This window comes from Oryx dammah, unplaced genomic scaffold (genome assembly GCF_014754425.2).
Source record: "Oryx dammah isolate SB20612 unplaced genomic scaffold, SCBI_Odam_1.1 HiC_scaffold_29, whole genome shotgun sequence".
Classification (NCBI taxonomy): domain Eukaryota; kingdom Metazoa; phylum Chordata; class Mammalia; order Artiodactyla; family Bovidae; genus Oryx; species Oryx dammah.
In genome coordinates this window covers 38,623,452-38,637,883 of record NW_024070213.1, presented here as the reverse complement: position 1 = coordinate 38,637,883, position 14,432 = coordinate 38,623,452, and the positions used below count along the sequence as shown (strand labels likewise).

Here is a 14,432-nt window from a genome sequence, read left to right as displayed (position 1 = left end):
AATCAAAAACAGTACTCTTAGCCTTTAGTTTTATTTAAAGTGACAACTCTTAAAATCAAAGCTCAATGGTGAATATACCCTTTGATGCAAAACAACGTGCAAATGTTAAAAATGTATTTCACTGATAGGACATTGTGATACATGTTATTCAGACAAAAAATATTTGAGAAACAAGTAACTCTCTTCAAACACTTTAAGATCTTTCACAAGGCAGAAGAAAAAAGGCTTTCTAATGATTAAAACTATCCTCTGGTAAAAAATTATTGGATGTCATTAAAGAAATACAGAATACCAGTCCCTGCAAGAATTTAAGCATGGGCTGAATAATCGGATCAAATTTTGTGAGAAAGTTAAGCTGTTTAGGAAACGAAGATTCTATAGTTTTTTCTTGCAAAGTCCAGTTACAGTGAAAACGTCTAAGAGCACCATTTTCTCGCAGATCGAGGCCAGTGGGAAATGATGCATGTAATAGAAATCACCTGCATGCCTAGCAGGCGTCTTCAGCCTTTTTGAGTCCAGAGGTTAGCTCTCCAAGGAAATTATACATTTCAGTTTCCTCCACTTTAGAATCATCAGCTTTGAAAAAAAATAGAAATAAAGGGAACACCTGAGAACTAGACATGACTGTTCATTTTATCAACCATTTAAATTTCCACATATATAGAAAATGCTTTCCACAATCCTACAGTGTTAAAGATGGGTTCTCATTTCCCAGCCTGAAGATATTTCTTATGTATCTAGAGCTATAAAGCGGCCGTGGAGTTAAATCCAGATCAAGCACAGGCTTGGATGAACATGGGTGGAATTCAGCACATCAAGGTAAGAAAATAATTCCTGTTCATGTGAACCATGTTTTCCCTTTGTGTTTTCTCTTTCTTCCCTTTAAAAGTTTGAAAAACTATTGTTAATTTACTCTTTGAATTATTTGAATACTGAAAACATAGGTGCTTAAAAGTGTTATTAGCAGGATTTATGTTCACTTTGTATTATCTAGACATTGAATATCATGAAGCCATTTTAAAAAACAAATCTATATAAATTAGATGTCATAATTTTATCATAAAGAAAATAGTTCCTACTTAGGTATCATCATATAGTAGATAAAGTCTGCTGTGTGAACTAAACTAAAGTTTTGTTGGAGCTGCACTAATACAGCTTATTTTTCTGTAGCTTAACTCACTGTCAAGATATAAGGTTATTATTTCTTATACTTAGTATATCTTTTATTACCTGACATATTGAAAAACGTTTGTTTTCAAGAGAAGAAGAAGCTACCTTTGAATTAATAAGTGGAAGCTGCCCTTGGCAGGAAATCAAAGATTCCCGGACACTCATTCATCCATCCATTCATTTGATAAGCATTGCTAGAGAACATCCTATGTACCAGGTACATGCCTAGGGATCGGGAATAAAGCAGTGAACACAAGGCAAAAATACCTGGTCTTGTGGAGCTAACATTCTAGGAGGGGAAAACAGGCAATAACTAAATTCGTGTGTATGTGTGTGTATTGTGTGTGTGTGTGCATGCTCAGTCATGTCTGACTCTGCAACCACAGGGACTGTAGCCTGCCAGGCTCTTCTGTTCATGGGATTCTCCAGGCAAGACTACAGAGTGGATTGCTGTTTCCTGCTCCAGGGGATTTTTCCAACCCAGGAATCAAACCCACATCTCCAGCATTGACAGGCAGATTCTTTACCACTGTGCCACCTGGGAAACCCACATATATACATATACACATGAAATATATCAGATAGTGATACGTGCTATAGAGAATAAAAGAATGAAAGAAGATAGGAAGTTTGGGGGATAAAAGCTGCAATTTTAAATTGAGGTGGTTAGGGATGGCCTTAGTTAAAAAGTGGTGTTTCAACAAAGGTCTGAAAGGAGCAAGCCACATGGCAAAAGTAGGACAGCGCACACGCAGAGGTCCTGAGGTGTGAGTGTGCCAGTGTACCTGAGGAATAGGCGGGAGGCAATGATAGAAATGCTAGAAGCCGGGGTGGAGAGGCCACAGGGACAGATGATACAGGGCAATGAAGGAAGGGGACTGTAAGGTCTTCAGCTCTTATGCCAAACATGTTGCGATCCTTGGAGGACTTCCAGCAGAGAAATGCAATGGTCTTACGTGATTTTAAAGGATCACTCTTATTTAGCTAGCTTCTTTTCAGGCTTCTCTCAAACTTTATCCTGAGCAAATAGCAAGATGGTAATTATAATTTAAACAAAGGATAAATAGGGTTTATGATTAAGTGGGAACTAATCACTCCTAGAAACACAACAAAACAAAAACGTGATCCATAACTATACAGATGGAAGAGAATAACAGGATAGTTACTCTGTAGCTATTAGCCTTCATCTAACAGAGGAGCACAGGGCTTTTCAGGTGGCATTAGTGGTAAAGAATCCACCTGCCAAGGCAGGAGATGCAAGGGACGCAGATTTTATTTCTAGGTTGAGAATATCGCTCGGAGGAGAAAATGGCAACCCACTCCAGTGTTCTTGCCTGGGAAATCCCATGGAAAGAAGAGCCTGGAGGGCTATCATCCATGGGGTCGCAAAGAGTTGGACACCACTAAGCAACTAACACTTTCACTCAGTCCAACACAGATATAGAGATCAGGCACATGGCCTGGATGTGGTCATTCTGATGTCACCGTCAGGATGCAGGATTATCATCATGAGGCCTTCAAGAACAACCATTAACTTTCTGTGACCTTTGCCTTGCCAGGAAATATGTGCCTCGAGCAGTATTATCCCATTCCTGGGCCCTACTCCTTGCCTGAGTCTGGGTGAAGCTTAGGAAGTACTGAGGGCTGTGGCCAGGTTGATAGTTGGAATCAAACTTTGCAAGGAGATGACAAACAGGGGGAAGGAGAGACTTGCTCATACTATTGGCAATAAAAGATTATATTTTTCATAAAGTTCTATGTAAAATGAAATGGATGAAGCAGAAAAACTATAATACAGTTTTTATTACTGGAGTTTCCCTTGTGGTTCAGATGGTAAAGAAACTACCTGTAATGCAGGAGACCTGGGTTCGATTCCTGGGTTTGGAAGATACCCTAGAGAAGGAAATGGCAATGCACTCCAATATTCTTGCCTGGAGAATTCCATGGATAGAGGAGCCTGGCAGGCTGCAGTCCATGGGGTTGAAAAGAGTCGGACACGACTGAGTGACTAACACTTTCACTTTCACAATCAGAGCTCCAAAGAATAGCAAGGAGAGATAGGAACGACTTCCTAAGTGATCAGTGCAAAGAAATAAAGGAAAATAATAGAATGGGAAAGACTAGAGATCTCTTCAAGAAAATTAGAGATGCCAAAGGAACATTTCATGCAAAGATGAGCACAATAAAGGACAGAAACAGTATCACCCTAACAAAAACAGAAGATATTAAGAAGAGGTGGCAAGAATACGTAGAAGAACTATACAAAAAAGATCCTCATGACCCAGATAACCACAATGGTGTGATCATTCAACTAGAGCCAGACATCCTGGAATGCAAAGTCAAGTGGGCCTTAGGAAGCATCTCTATGAACAAAGATGGTGGAGGTGATAGAATTCCAGTTGAGCTGTTTCAAATCCTGCAAGATGATGCTGTGAAAGTGCTGCACTCAATATGCCAACAAATTTGGAAAACTCAGCAGTGGCCACAAGAATGGAAAAGGTCAGTTTTCATTCCAGTCCCAAAGAAAGGCAATGTCAAAAGAATGTTCAAACTACCACACAATTGCACTCATCTTACACGCTAGCAAAGGAATGCTCAAAATTCTCCAAGCCAGGCTTCAAGTGTATGTGAACTGTGAAATTCCAGATATTCAAGCTGGATTTAGAAAAGGCAGAGGAACCAGAGATCAAATTGCCAACATCCATTGGATTATAAAAAAGCAAGAGAGTTCCAGAAAAACATCTACTTTTGCTTTATTGACTACACCAAAGCCTTTGACTGTGTGGATCACAACAAACTGTGGAAAATTCTGAAAGGGACCACCTCACCTACCTTCTGAGATATCTGTATGCAGGTCAAGAAACAACAGTCAGAGCTGGACATGGAACAACAGACTGGTTCCAAATAGGGAAAGAGTAAGTCAAGGCTGTATATTGTCACTGTGCTTATTTAACTTATATGCAGAGTACATCATGAGAAATGCTGGACTGGAGGAAGCACAAGCTGGAATCAAGATTGCCAGAAGAAATATCATTAACCTCAGATATGCAGATGACACCACCCTTTTGGCAGAAAGTGAAGAACTAAAGATCCTCTTGATGAAAGTGAAAGAGGAGAGTGAAAAAATTGACTTAAAACTCAACATTCAGAAAACTAAGATCATGGCTTCCGGTCCCATCACTTCATGGGAAATAGATGGGGAAACAATGGAAACAGTGAGAGACTTTATTTTCTTGAGCTCCAAAATCACTGCAAATGGTGACTGCAGCCATGAAATTAAAAGACACTTACTCTTTTATTGGAAAGTTATGACCAGCCTAGACAGCATATTAAAAAGCAGAGACATTACTTTGCTGACAGAAGTCCATCTAGTCAAAGCTATGGTTTTTCCAGTAGTCATGTGTGGATGTGTGAGCTGGGCTATAAAGAAAGCTGAGCACTGAAGAACTGATGCTTTTGAACTGTGGTATTGGAGAAGACTCTTGTGAGTGCCTTGGACTGCAAGGAGATCAAACCAATCAATCCTAAAGGAAATTAGTCCTGAATATTCATTGGAAGGACTGATGCTGAAGCTGAAGCTCCAATACTTTGGCCACCTGATGCAAAGAACTGCCTCATTGGAAAAGACCATGATGCTGGGAAAGATTAAAGGCAAGAGAAGAAGGGGAGACAGAGGACGAGATGGTTGGATGGCATCACCAACTTGATGGCCATGAGTTTGAACAAGCTCTGAGAATTGACAATGGACAGGGAGCCCTGGCGTGCTGAAGTCCATGAGGTCGCAGAGTCGGACACGGCTGAGCCAATGAACTGAACTGAACTGAATCAGAGTTGCACCAGCTGGGCCATATCACCAAGTACTATTTTCAGTTCTGCCTTATGACATTAATGCATTTTCTAGGATGGAACTGGCTAATAGAACTTTCTTCAGTGATGAAAATGTTCCATGTATGTACTGTCCAAGGCAGTAGCCACTAGCCCATTGTGGCTGTTGAGCACTTAAAATTGGTTGGTGCAGTTGAGCAACTCAATTCTTAATTATCATTAACTTAAATTTAAATAGACACCGAGGACTAGTGGCCTTCGTAGTAGCTAGCACAGTTCTATAAATTGGATAATTCAAATTCCCCACCTAGCACCTAGAAATTGGGGACGTTGAATTAAGGGATATAACTTACTTAAAAGGGGGCTTCCAGTTTCATTAAGAAAAGAGCAATTCGAGTGAGAGAAAATAACTCTATGACTAGATTTTGTTGAAAAGACAGAGAAAGCTGATGATCTGAGATGGTGATGCCTGGTACCAGGCTGAGGCCTAAATTCAGAGAAACCTCTTGGGTAAACAATTTCAAAATCAACCACAGTAAGAACACAGTCTGAGAGCAATTTGAGAGCCACAGATGTTCAGTTGTCTGCATATATGTGCTATGCTTAAGAAATGTCAAGAGACAATCTAAAGATTAAATACTTGAATTTTAAAAAATAGTCATGTAGCTAAATCCAGGTTCTTATTTGTTCAGAATTCTGTTTAGCCTCTTACCAGAATCAGTGTTAATAATCTGAAATACTTTCATTTATGCACATGCCAGGGCTTCCCTGGTGGCTCAGAGGTTAAAGCGTCTGCCTGCAATGCGGGAGACCCGGGTTCGATCCCTGGGTTGGGAAGATCCCCTGGAGAAGGAAATGGCAACCCACTCCAGTACTCTTGCCTGGAGAATCCCATGGACGGAGGAGCCTGGTGGGCTGCAGTCCACGGGGTCGCAAAGAGTCGGACACGACTAAAGCAACTTAACACAAATACACACAGTCATTTAATAATAACAGTAATGATGGCATCAGATTGAGTGCTCATTATATGGCAGGCAGGTGTCTAAGGTCCTGACACTCGGGAGGTAGTTCATTTAAGCATAAAATAAATGTTGATATTGCTACATAGCACTTTTACTTTGCTGCTGCTGCTGCTGCCAAGCCGCTTCAGTCGTGTCCAGCTCTGCACGATCCCATAGACGGCAGCCCTCCAGGCTCCACCGTCCCTGGGATTCTCCAGGCAAGAACACTGGAGTGGGTTACTTTTATTCAAAGAGGTACTATTTTAAGTTGTAATGAACATTTAGAGAGTAACTAGTCTTTATCCACATGGAGCTGTAACTGAGAATAAAATAGAACAAATTCATGGTTTTTTAGAATGAAGAGATCTCTACCGATCTTACTGCTAAGACTTGGCAGCACACAGATCTTAAAGAGAGTCAACTATACAGAAGGAATACACTTAGTGGCAGAAAAGAATCTGGGAAAAAAGTTAATAATTCTTACTTGTTGCCAGGGATCTTCTGGGACCAGGCACATGTGGTTGCCAGTTAAACTGAAATATTTAATTTATTCAAAAACAAAACAGATGGGGACCAATAGAGGGTGAAGACAGGGGTCTTTAACAGACCTGGAGCAACATGCCTTCCCTCCTGCCTTTAGAGTATCCAGCAGATATATATGGTCACACACCTTGAGTATGGGATAAATTTGACTCTATATTATTTATTATCAGTTCCTTTCATTTTATAAAAGCATATTTGCACTAAAGCCTGTATTAGGCAAAAGTTGCTTTTATGGTTTAAGGTGAAGATTAAAATATTTCCTGTCACTAAGTAGGTATAATAGATTCCTAAACTATCTACTTTTTAATCATTACTCTTGCAATTTCAAAAATATTTCTCTCTCTCTCTCTCTCTCTCTCACACACACACACACCCCTCTCCCCTGACTCAACCTTCTCTCTCTTCCTTTCGCTCTAATTATGAATTTCCAGTGCTTTGGTTCCATTTGATTACAAAGGAATAGTGTTAACCCTATGAGAACACTATGAGATGATAGCTTCATACACTGTATTAATAGAATTGAAAATCTGTTTTCCTGCCATTTAAACTTATGGCATAACCCTTATCTTTCACATTCTCCATCTGGTCTGGTGCTTAAACAAATGGATTCTCCAAGAGCACCAACAGATAAAGATGAAATTACACAAGCAGACAGGGTCTCCTTATGAGGACATTAATGTTAAAATGGACCAGAAGATCTGTTTCTTAGTCTCCCCGTTCTTCAAGCAAGCATTCTGATGGATCAGAATATAAATGTCCCTTTTCTTTTTCTCTGTAGGGAAACTACGTGTCTGCAAGAACTTATTATGAAAGAGCCTTACAGCTGGTTCCAGACAGCAAACTACTGCAGGAAAATCTCGCCAAATTGGATCGCCTTGAGAAAAGATTACAGGAAGTTCAAGAAAAGAACCAAACATAGCAGCATTTGACCCAGTCTCAAGGGACAGTGCTGGTGTCTTTGGAAGAGGAAGAAGTGATGGAAGCTTTGTTTTCACATCAGTTGGGGCACAATCAATGGCATTTTCCTCTCACTCCGAGTTCAGGGTGACACATTTTGGGACACCTGCTGGTAACGCTGTGCTGGAGACTTGCATTTCCATGAAAGAAGACAAAAAGAGCAAGCAGGGGCTAGGAGACCTGAGATGGAAGGAAAACAGCAGCTGCACATTTTACAGAATTTTTTCTTGCTTTAATTCTAGATTTCCTTTCATATATGTGTCTGCTTTTTTCAGCCTGGAGATCTAATTCCATTTCTTAGTGTAGACATTTCTTGGTGTAGCCTCACAGAAATAGAGGCTTGAAATGCTACGAAGGCATGGCATCTCTTCTTTATGAGAAGAGATATTTCAGAAAGGATAAATCCTCTGGGATAAACCATTTGGGAAATTCTTCCAAGAGGTAGCTCATTTAATTCTCTGGAACTAGAAATGAGTATCTCACAGGTTTTGTAAAAATATTCTGGAATATATGAGGAAAGAGGCTGTTGTTAAGTCAGCTTTATCTTATATCCTTTTGAGGATATTGCTAGAGCCTTATTGAGAAGTAAATTAAATTCCACTCTGATACAAGCTGTTTTCCCATTGCCTAATGTATCAATAAGGAAGTTTCTGGAATTGTGTATGGGTATTCATATTCGTATGGGAAATCAAGGATGTCAGTACCCCTGATTGTTTATGGAAATGTTTTAAATTATTTTAATTTTATTACAAGTATTATTGGAGTAGTGGTTCTGCTCTAAGATTTCATAAGTGCTTTTAAAAATCATAAATGTTTCCACCTCCAAATATATTGTTATTTTGGTGGAGAAAAAAATAGTATATTCTACATGAGAATTATTAAAGATATTAATTGAGAGAAATGTTCTACTTTATTATCTTAACTTTCAGAGATTATTTTTTGAAAATATATTTAATCATTGAGGAATATTTACAGTATATTACAGAACTCTTCATAGACTAAATGGATGTAAGGAAGCTCTATTGATCTTCCTAGGCTTAATGAGACTTCCCTGGTGGCTCAGACAGTAAAGCATCTGTCTACAATGTGGGAGATCCGGGTTCGAGCCCAGGGTTGGGAAGATCCCTTGGAGAAGGAAATGGCAACCCACTCCAGTACTATTGCCTGGAAAATCCCATGGACAAAGGAGCCTGGTAGGCTACAGTCTATGGGGTCGCAGAGAGTCGTACACAACTGAGGCTTAATGAGAATTCTGTGCTTAAAACATGAATGATAGAACCTTCAGTTCTTGGTTCTATGTTTGGAATTTTGGAGATTTCATGGAAAATGCTCAAAAAAACTAGGAAAAAAATCTAAGTTCATAATTTAAAAATATATATATTTATATTTAAAAGGCATGGATGGCAAAGTTGAACTTACAATTTGACATTTGTCTTTTAGTATTATTTATTTCATATCATAAAATATTTAATATATGAACACATTTTTCTCTGTACATAGTGGTTTTAGTAGCAGCTTTTACAACTGATCATACAAAAATTATTAATCTAAACTACAAAGTAATTAAGTTTCAACAGTCCCTCAAAACTTTTGTATTGATTATTCACTTGCTAAAGTTAAAGAAATTAGGAATCAGCCATCAGTGTTTGGGTGGTAATATATTTTGGAGTTGAAGAAATTGGATTATGTCATTCTAATTTGGTATTCATCATAAACTTAAAAGAAAAAAAAAACCTACTCTGGATAGTGCTGTTCCTGGTGCTAAGTCAGGTGTCATACACATTTAGTAGCTTGAGGCACACATATGTGACATGCACCAGCCAGAGCAAGAAGCCTTCTGCTTCTTTTTAGCCCCAGTAGTGGAAAGCACTGCCTCTGTGTTGTTATTATTACTTTCTGTCAAGGTAAATCTAGATAAAAGGAAAAAAATTTCTTTGGAAAGGGATGATGCCAGGAATATTTTAAATACAAAGGATTATGGAATTTAGCATACATGTTTGTATGTATCAGTAATCCAATAATGTATATATTACAACTATGATCTTCTGTTTCTAATAGTCTTTAATGTTATAGATCATAAATGTATCTAAAATTTCATTTCAAGTATTTTTAGTCCCCCAAATTATGCTTCTATAGTCCTAAGGTCAAGAAATGTACTATAATATTTATTACAAAATAACTACTCCACCCCCAAAATGAAAAACATGGAACCCTAGCTAAAAACAATATCTAGTACTTTAATTACAAACTTTTTAGAATAATCAGTAACAAAAATTTATACTTAGAAAGTTAATGGAAAAGATCAAGCCCCAAATTGTGAAAAGCAATTATGCCTTATCTGAAGGGCTGCTAAAGATACGAGAGTACATTTGTTGGAATAATTGCAATGGCTACTACAGCCTAAAAGTTTCTGAGAAAAAAGGGTCATGTGGCCTTCAGGAGACTTTTTCTGCCTTCTTTTGGATGTTTTTCTCTCTCCCCATCTGTCTTTGTTTTCTGTCTCTTGTCTCTCTCTCCACTTTCCCTTCCCCTCTCCCCTACCAACCCCTTCCATCTCTCTCTCTCTCTTTGCCTCTCTCCCTCTCTTTGTCTCTCTCCCTCTCTTTGTCTTTCTCACTCTGTCATTCTGTCTCATTCTATCTGCGCACACTGGCATCTCTTTGAACATTAGAAGTAAGCACTTTTTGTTGGATCAGGTATTTCTGTCCTGAGTTAATACTTTCACTTAGATGTGGCCAATGAAATAGCTTTCATAGTTGCATGGTACCTATAAGAAAATAAATCACATATTATTTTTCAAAGATATTAAGTGTATTTTATAACTATTTTTATTTGCTCTTGTAACATGAAATATTATGTGGAACTCATCCTTATCAAAATAAGAATGGGGTGCCCTGGCTAGTCATGGAGTTCATCCAGATTCCCTTAACAAAAGCAGGCTTGGCTGTGAGTTCGTAACCTCTTTCTGAGATGGAATTGTAGAGCCAGCTTCGTGTAAATGCAGTCTCTGCAGGCCTCAGGGTCTTGCACTCAGATGCACCTTGTGCTTGGTTGGATGCTCTGCTTGAAATTCTTAGTAATTTTTGAACAAAGGGTCCTACGATTCTATTTTGCCCAGGACAGGAAGGAATGTAACTGATAACAAGGCTGGAGGTGGTTCAGTCTATCTAACCTGTCCTTCTGCCCTGCATAGAACCAGTTCTCCTTGCCTCCAAATTCTCCAACAAGTGGCAGTCCTTTCACATGCCCTTTGACATAGAAGCCACAAGAATGGCTTTACAAGCTTATGTTAACTTAATTATTCAGGATTTCAAAGCTGACTCAGATATTTTCAACCTGTTAATGGTATTCATGAAATATGGCTCATTGATCAACTGTACTGAACTAAACCAAAGATTCAAATACCTTGAAGGAAAGGAAATTTTATTTTAGGGACTCTTGAGATATTTTCTTTTAGGTCTGTTTATTTTAGAGCCCATCACAAAACAAAGAGGATTGTCAGCACGTGGATTCCAGCTCCCCACAGTACTTCACAGACCCCAGCGTAGGAGTCTGACGTGCCTAACACGTAGGACCTCATTCGGTGCAGGAGTTTGCACTGGTGGTGCAGCTGCTTTTCAACAAGGCTAAATGAGAACAATCCAAAGCTTTCCACCCAAGCCGACTGAAAAAACTAATTTGAGGAGGAGTAAAAAGCAAATGTGGGTTTCATACTGTATCTTTCAAACCTTCCAACCCCCTCAAATTGAACCACCACATTCAGCTGACAGCTGAGACCTCGCCCCTCACACACAGGTGCTCTATCTAGGCCCTAGTGGACTTGGAAATAACCTGGGTGCGCACTTCGGGAATCACTGGACGTCGGCCACTCAGGTTAAGATTCTAATATGCAGCCAGGCTGGAGAACCACTGCAGGCTAAAACCTTTAATAAGAGTTTATGACTTTTACCAGGAGATGTTTACAGTCTTTTACAGTTTTCACTTCTAAATTTAGACTAAAGTGAGCCAAGGAATTTCAAAGAATGACTTAATATCACACTTGGTTAGTTGAAGCTGCCATGCCAAGATTGACAAACAGGTGGGTTGGCTGAGGTGGTTTTCCATTTGTGGCAACAGGACTATAATTTGATCTTATATTTACAGAACTCTTTGTTCTCAGGTGGAGAATGGCCCTGCTATTTTCATCTACCAGATGAGGAGCCCAGTATATAAAACTCATGTTTTGTTATGACTCATAGAAGGATCCATGACATAAATTTATGCCTACACCTGTATCTCTTTTTTTTAAGTTATACATGTCAACTTTTGTTAATTACTTTTTAATTGTACTCATTACAATAAGTTTAAAAAATATTTTTCTCTGGTTTGTGATAGATTTGTACCTTAGATCAATAAATCTATAGGTTATAGTAACAAGCACTCAAAGCAAATGCAGTTATAGGCATTGTTTATTTTAATATTTTCCTAGTTTTTAAATCACATTTACTTTGATAAAAGCGTATGTTGGTATTTCCCATTAATAACAACAAAAACAACTATCTAAATAGCATCTTTTGACATTTTACCCTGTCAAATCTTATGTTTAGGCTACAACTGAATAAGATAAAAACTTACAATGCCAAAAATGTAGGGAAATGTAACTTTTTATGATTATTCTTGAAGTTTCTGATGTGAAAACTATGTTGAGCAATCCTTACAAAAATAGCACTGCCTAAGTAGCTATATAACTTAAAAGAAATGAAATAACTTCAATCAAGCTATGGTTTATTATCAGTAAAATATAATGTCACAACAGCATCGGTATCTATCAATTGGCTCATATAAAAATGTTCTAATTTTATCAACCAAGGATCCTTTCCATAAAAACCTTTAGGGCACATATCTGATAAAATTAGCATCATCACAATATGGGGTCATTATTAGTTTGTAAGTTTAGATCAACATTTGTCACAAACTAAAAAGAGCTCTCCATGTCCAGAAATCCAGGACATTTTTTCCCATTCTCAGTGGTGCACATGGTGTGTATTTGTATCACTGTGGATACAAGTAATACAAATGGGTATAATGTCCTTTTGGGGTTATCTTGCTGCTCCATAGGAGGGGAGACCCAATCCAAGAATCTGGAGATTTGGAATCTAGTCCTGCTCTGCCACAAAGGAGTTGCCTCACGCAGGACAAGTTACCAATTGTCTCAGTCACGTTTATCGTACATTAAAGGAGTGGTTAATTCTATGGGCCTATCAAGCTCTGTGAGTCCCCCGAATCCAAATGGAAAGCCCACTGCCTCCGCAATTGAGTGTTGACTGTGGCTCTTAGTTTTAGAAATTTTTAAGATAATTACTGCAGCAAAACACAGAACCCTAAAAGTGACTGGACTGCCCATATACTTTAATGTGACAGAGGTGAATACTCCTATTTTACAGTCTCCATTCCCTTCTCCAAGCGATCATCCCTGGGTCAGGAGGATCCCCTGGAGGAGGAAATGGCAACCCACTCCAGTATTCTTGCCTGAAGAATTCCATGCACAGAGGAGCCTGGTGGGCTACATTCCATAGGATCACAGAGTTGGACACGACTGAGTGACTAACACTTTCACACGTAAAAATTAGTGATTTTGTTGTGTTTCTGGGGGGAAAAAAATTTAAATTTCCTCCAAAGACATTAAAGTATCTGTAGAAACCATGGCCTGCTTTTATAATTTGGAAATTGGCTGATTTGCTGTGACTCACCCATCCTTCCTTTTGTTAGATGGAAATACTTGTATCATGTTTTTCCAGATTGCTTTGATCAGTTATATATAAATGTACATCTTTGTTACTTTTGCTGTGCCAGTTAGAAATATATCTCCCATAAAGGCTTTCTCCCATTTAAGTCTGATTATGTACACTTTGCCTAGGTCTTTCCAAAATAAAATTTATGTAAATGTATATTTTATATAAAATATGATGAAAATAATTGTCTTGTTTCAATCTCTCAGGTGGTCTGTGGTTAGTACACGCTGAAATTTATGTCACCATTAGGTGCCCACTTTTAAAATAAAAACATACCTTCCTTCTTCCTTTCCCCCATTGTTCATTCATTGCACTGTTCAGTATGCATGGTACCTGCTGTCCTCTTCATGCCGCACAATGACCATCTCAGTACTTACTCATTCCAGATAGCCTCCCCTCATCTTACTGAGGAGACAGATGCCTTCACCTCTTTCTTGATGGTGTAAATACAAAGTAGAAAACAGGTACTTCCTCAGTGTTCTGCACTCTGTCTGCAGACTTACCTGCATCTAATTCTCCTGTTGCTACAATGGAAAAAGAGGATCCTGGGCCCTGGATATCACTTGTAGAACTTCATTCTTTAACCTCTTTCTTTTTCTTCTTGAACTTCTTCCTTTTGCTGGCTCTTGTCAGTTCAGTTCTGTTTTAAAACACAGATACTGGTAGCCACCATGAAGATCACTTGGAAAAAACCTTTCCTTTATTTCTTTTCATGCGGCTGCTATTATCACATCTCTTTCTGTCCTTCACAACCACTCTATCAGAAGAAATTGTCTCCACTCATCTATCTCCGTCCTTCACATTCTGTCTGCATCCTAGTGAAATCTGTCCCTGCAACAAATTCAAAGGAAATTGCTGTTTCTAATATCACCAATGATCACTTTACTGCCCATTCCTAGGCCTTGCGGGATTTGGGAGAGGGTTCTAGAGTTTGGATCAGCGTTTTAGTAGGGATGGAAAAATTTATTTTTTAAACAAAACATTATGTACCCATGGTTTACTTATTGCTCCTGGGTTAGCCTCCTAACACTCCTAATTTTTCAACTATCCTTAGAACTAGGGCATCCATCAAGCATCCTGGAAGGCCTCCAATAGGAGATCATTATTATGCTGCCCTAATGAAATTATGTTCAAATTCAATGCAGGTTTCTCAATCCAGTTTGGG

The 14,432-nt window shown here is 38.7% G+C and overlaps 1 protein-coding gene across 1 annotated transcript in view; it reads left to right on the top strand.

Moving 5' to 3' along the window:
* LOC120858525 (protein O-mannosyl-transferase TMTC1) overlaps window positions 1–9,796 on the top strand; it is a 302,518-nt gene extending 292,722 nt beyond the window's left edge. Inside the window, exons 19-20 of the mRNA XM_040234631.1 lie at window positions 742–819; window positions 7,318–9,796. Coding sequence (XP_040090565.1) covers window positions 742–819; window positions 7,318–7,458 — 219 coding nt within the window. The 3' untranslated portion in view covers window positions 7,459–9,796. The remainder of the gene's footprint in view (window positions 1–741; window positions 820–7,317) is intronic.
* Window positions 9,797–14,432: the final 4,636 nt, after the last annotated feature.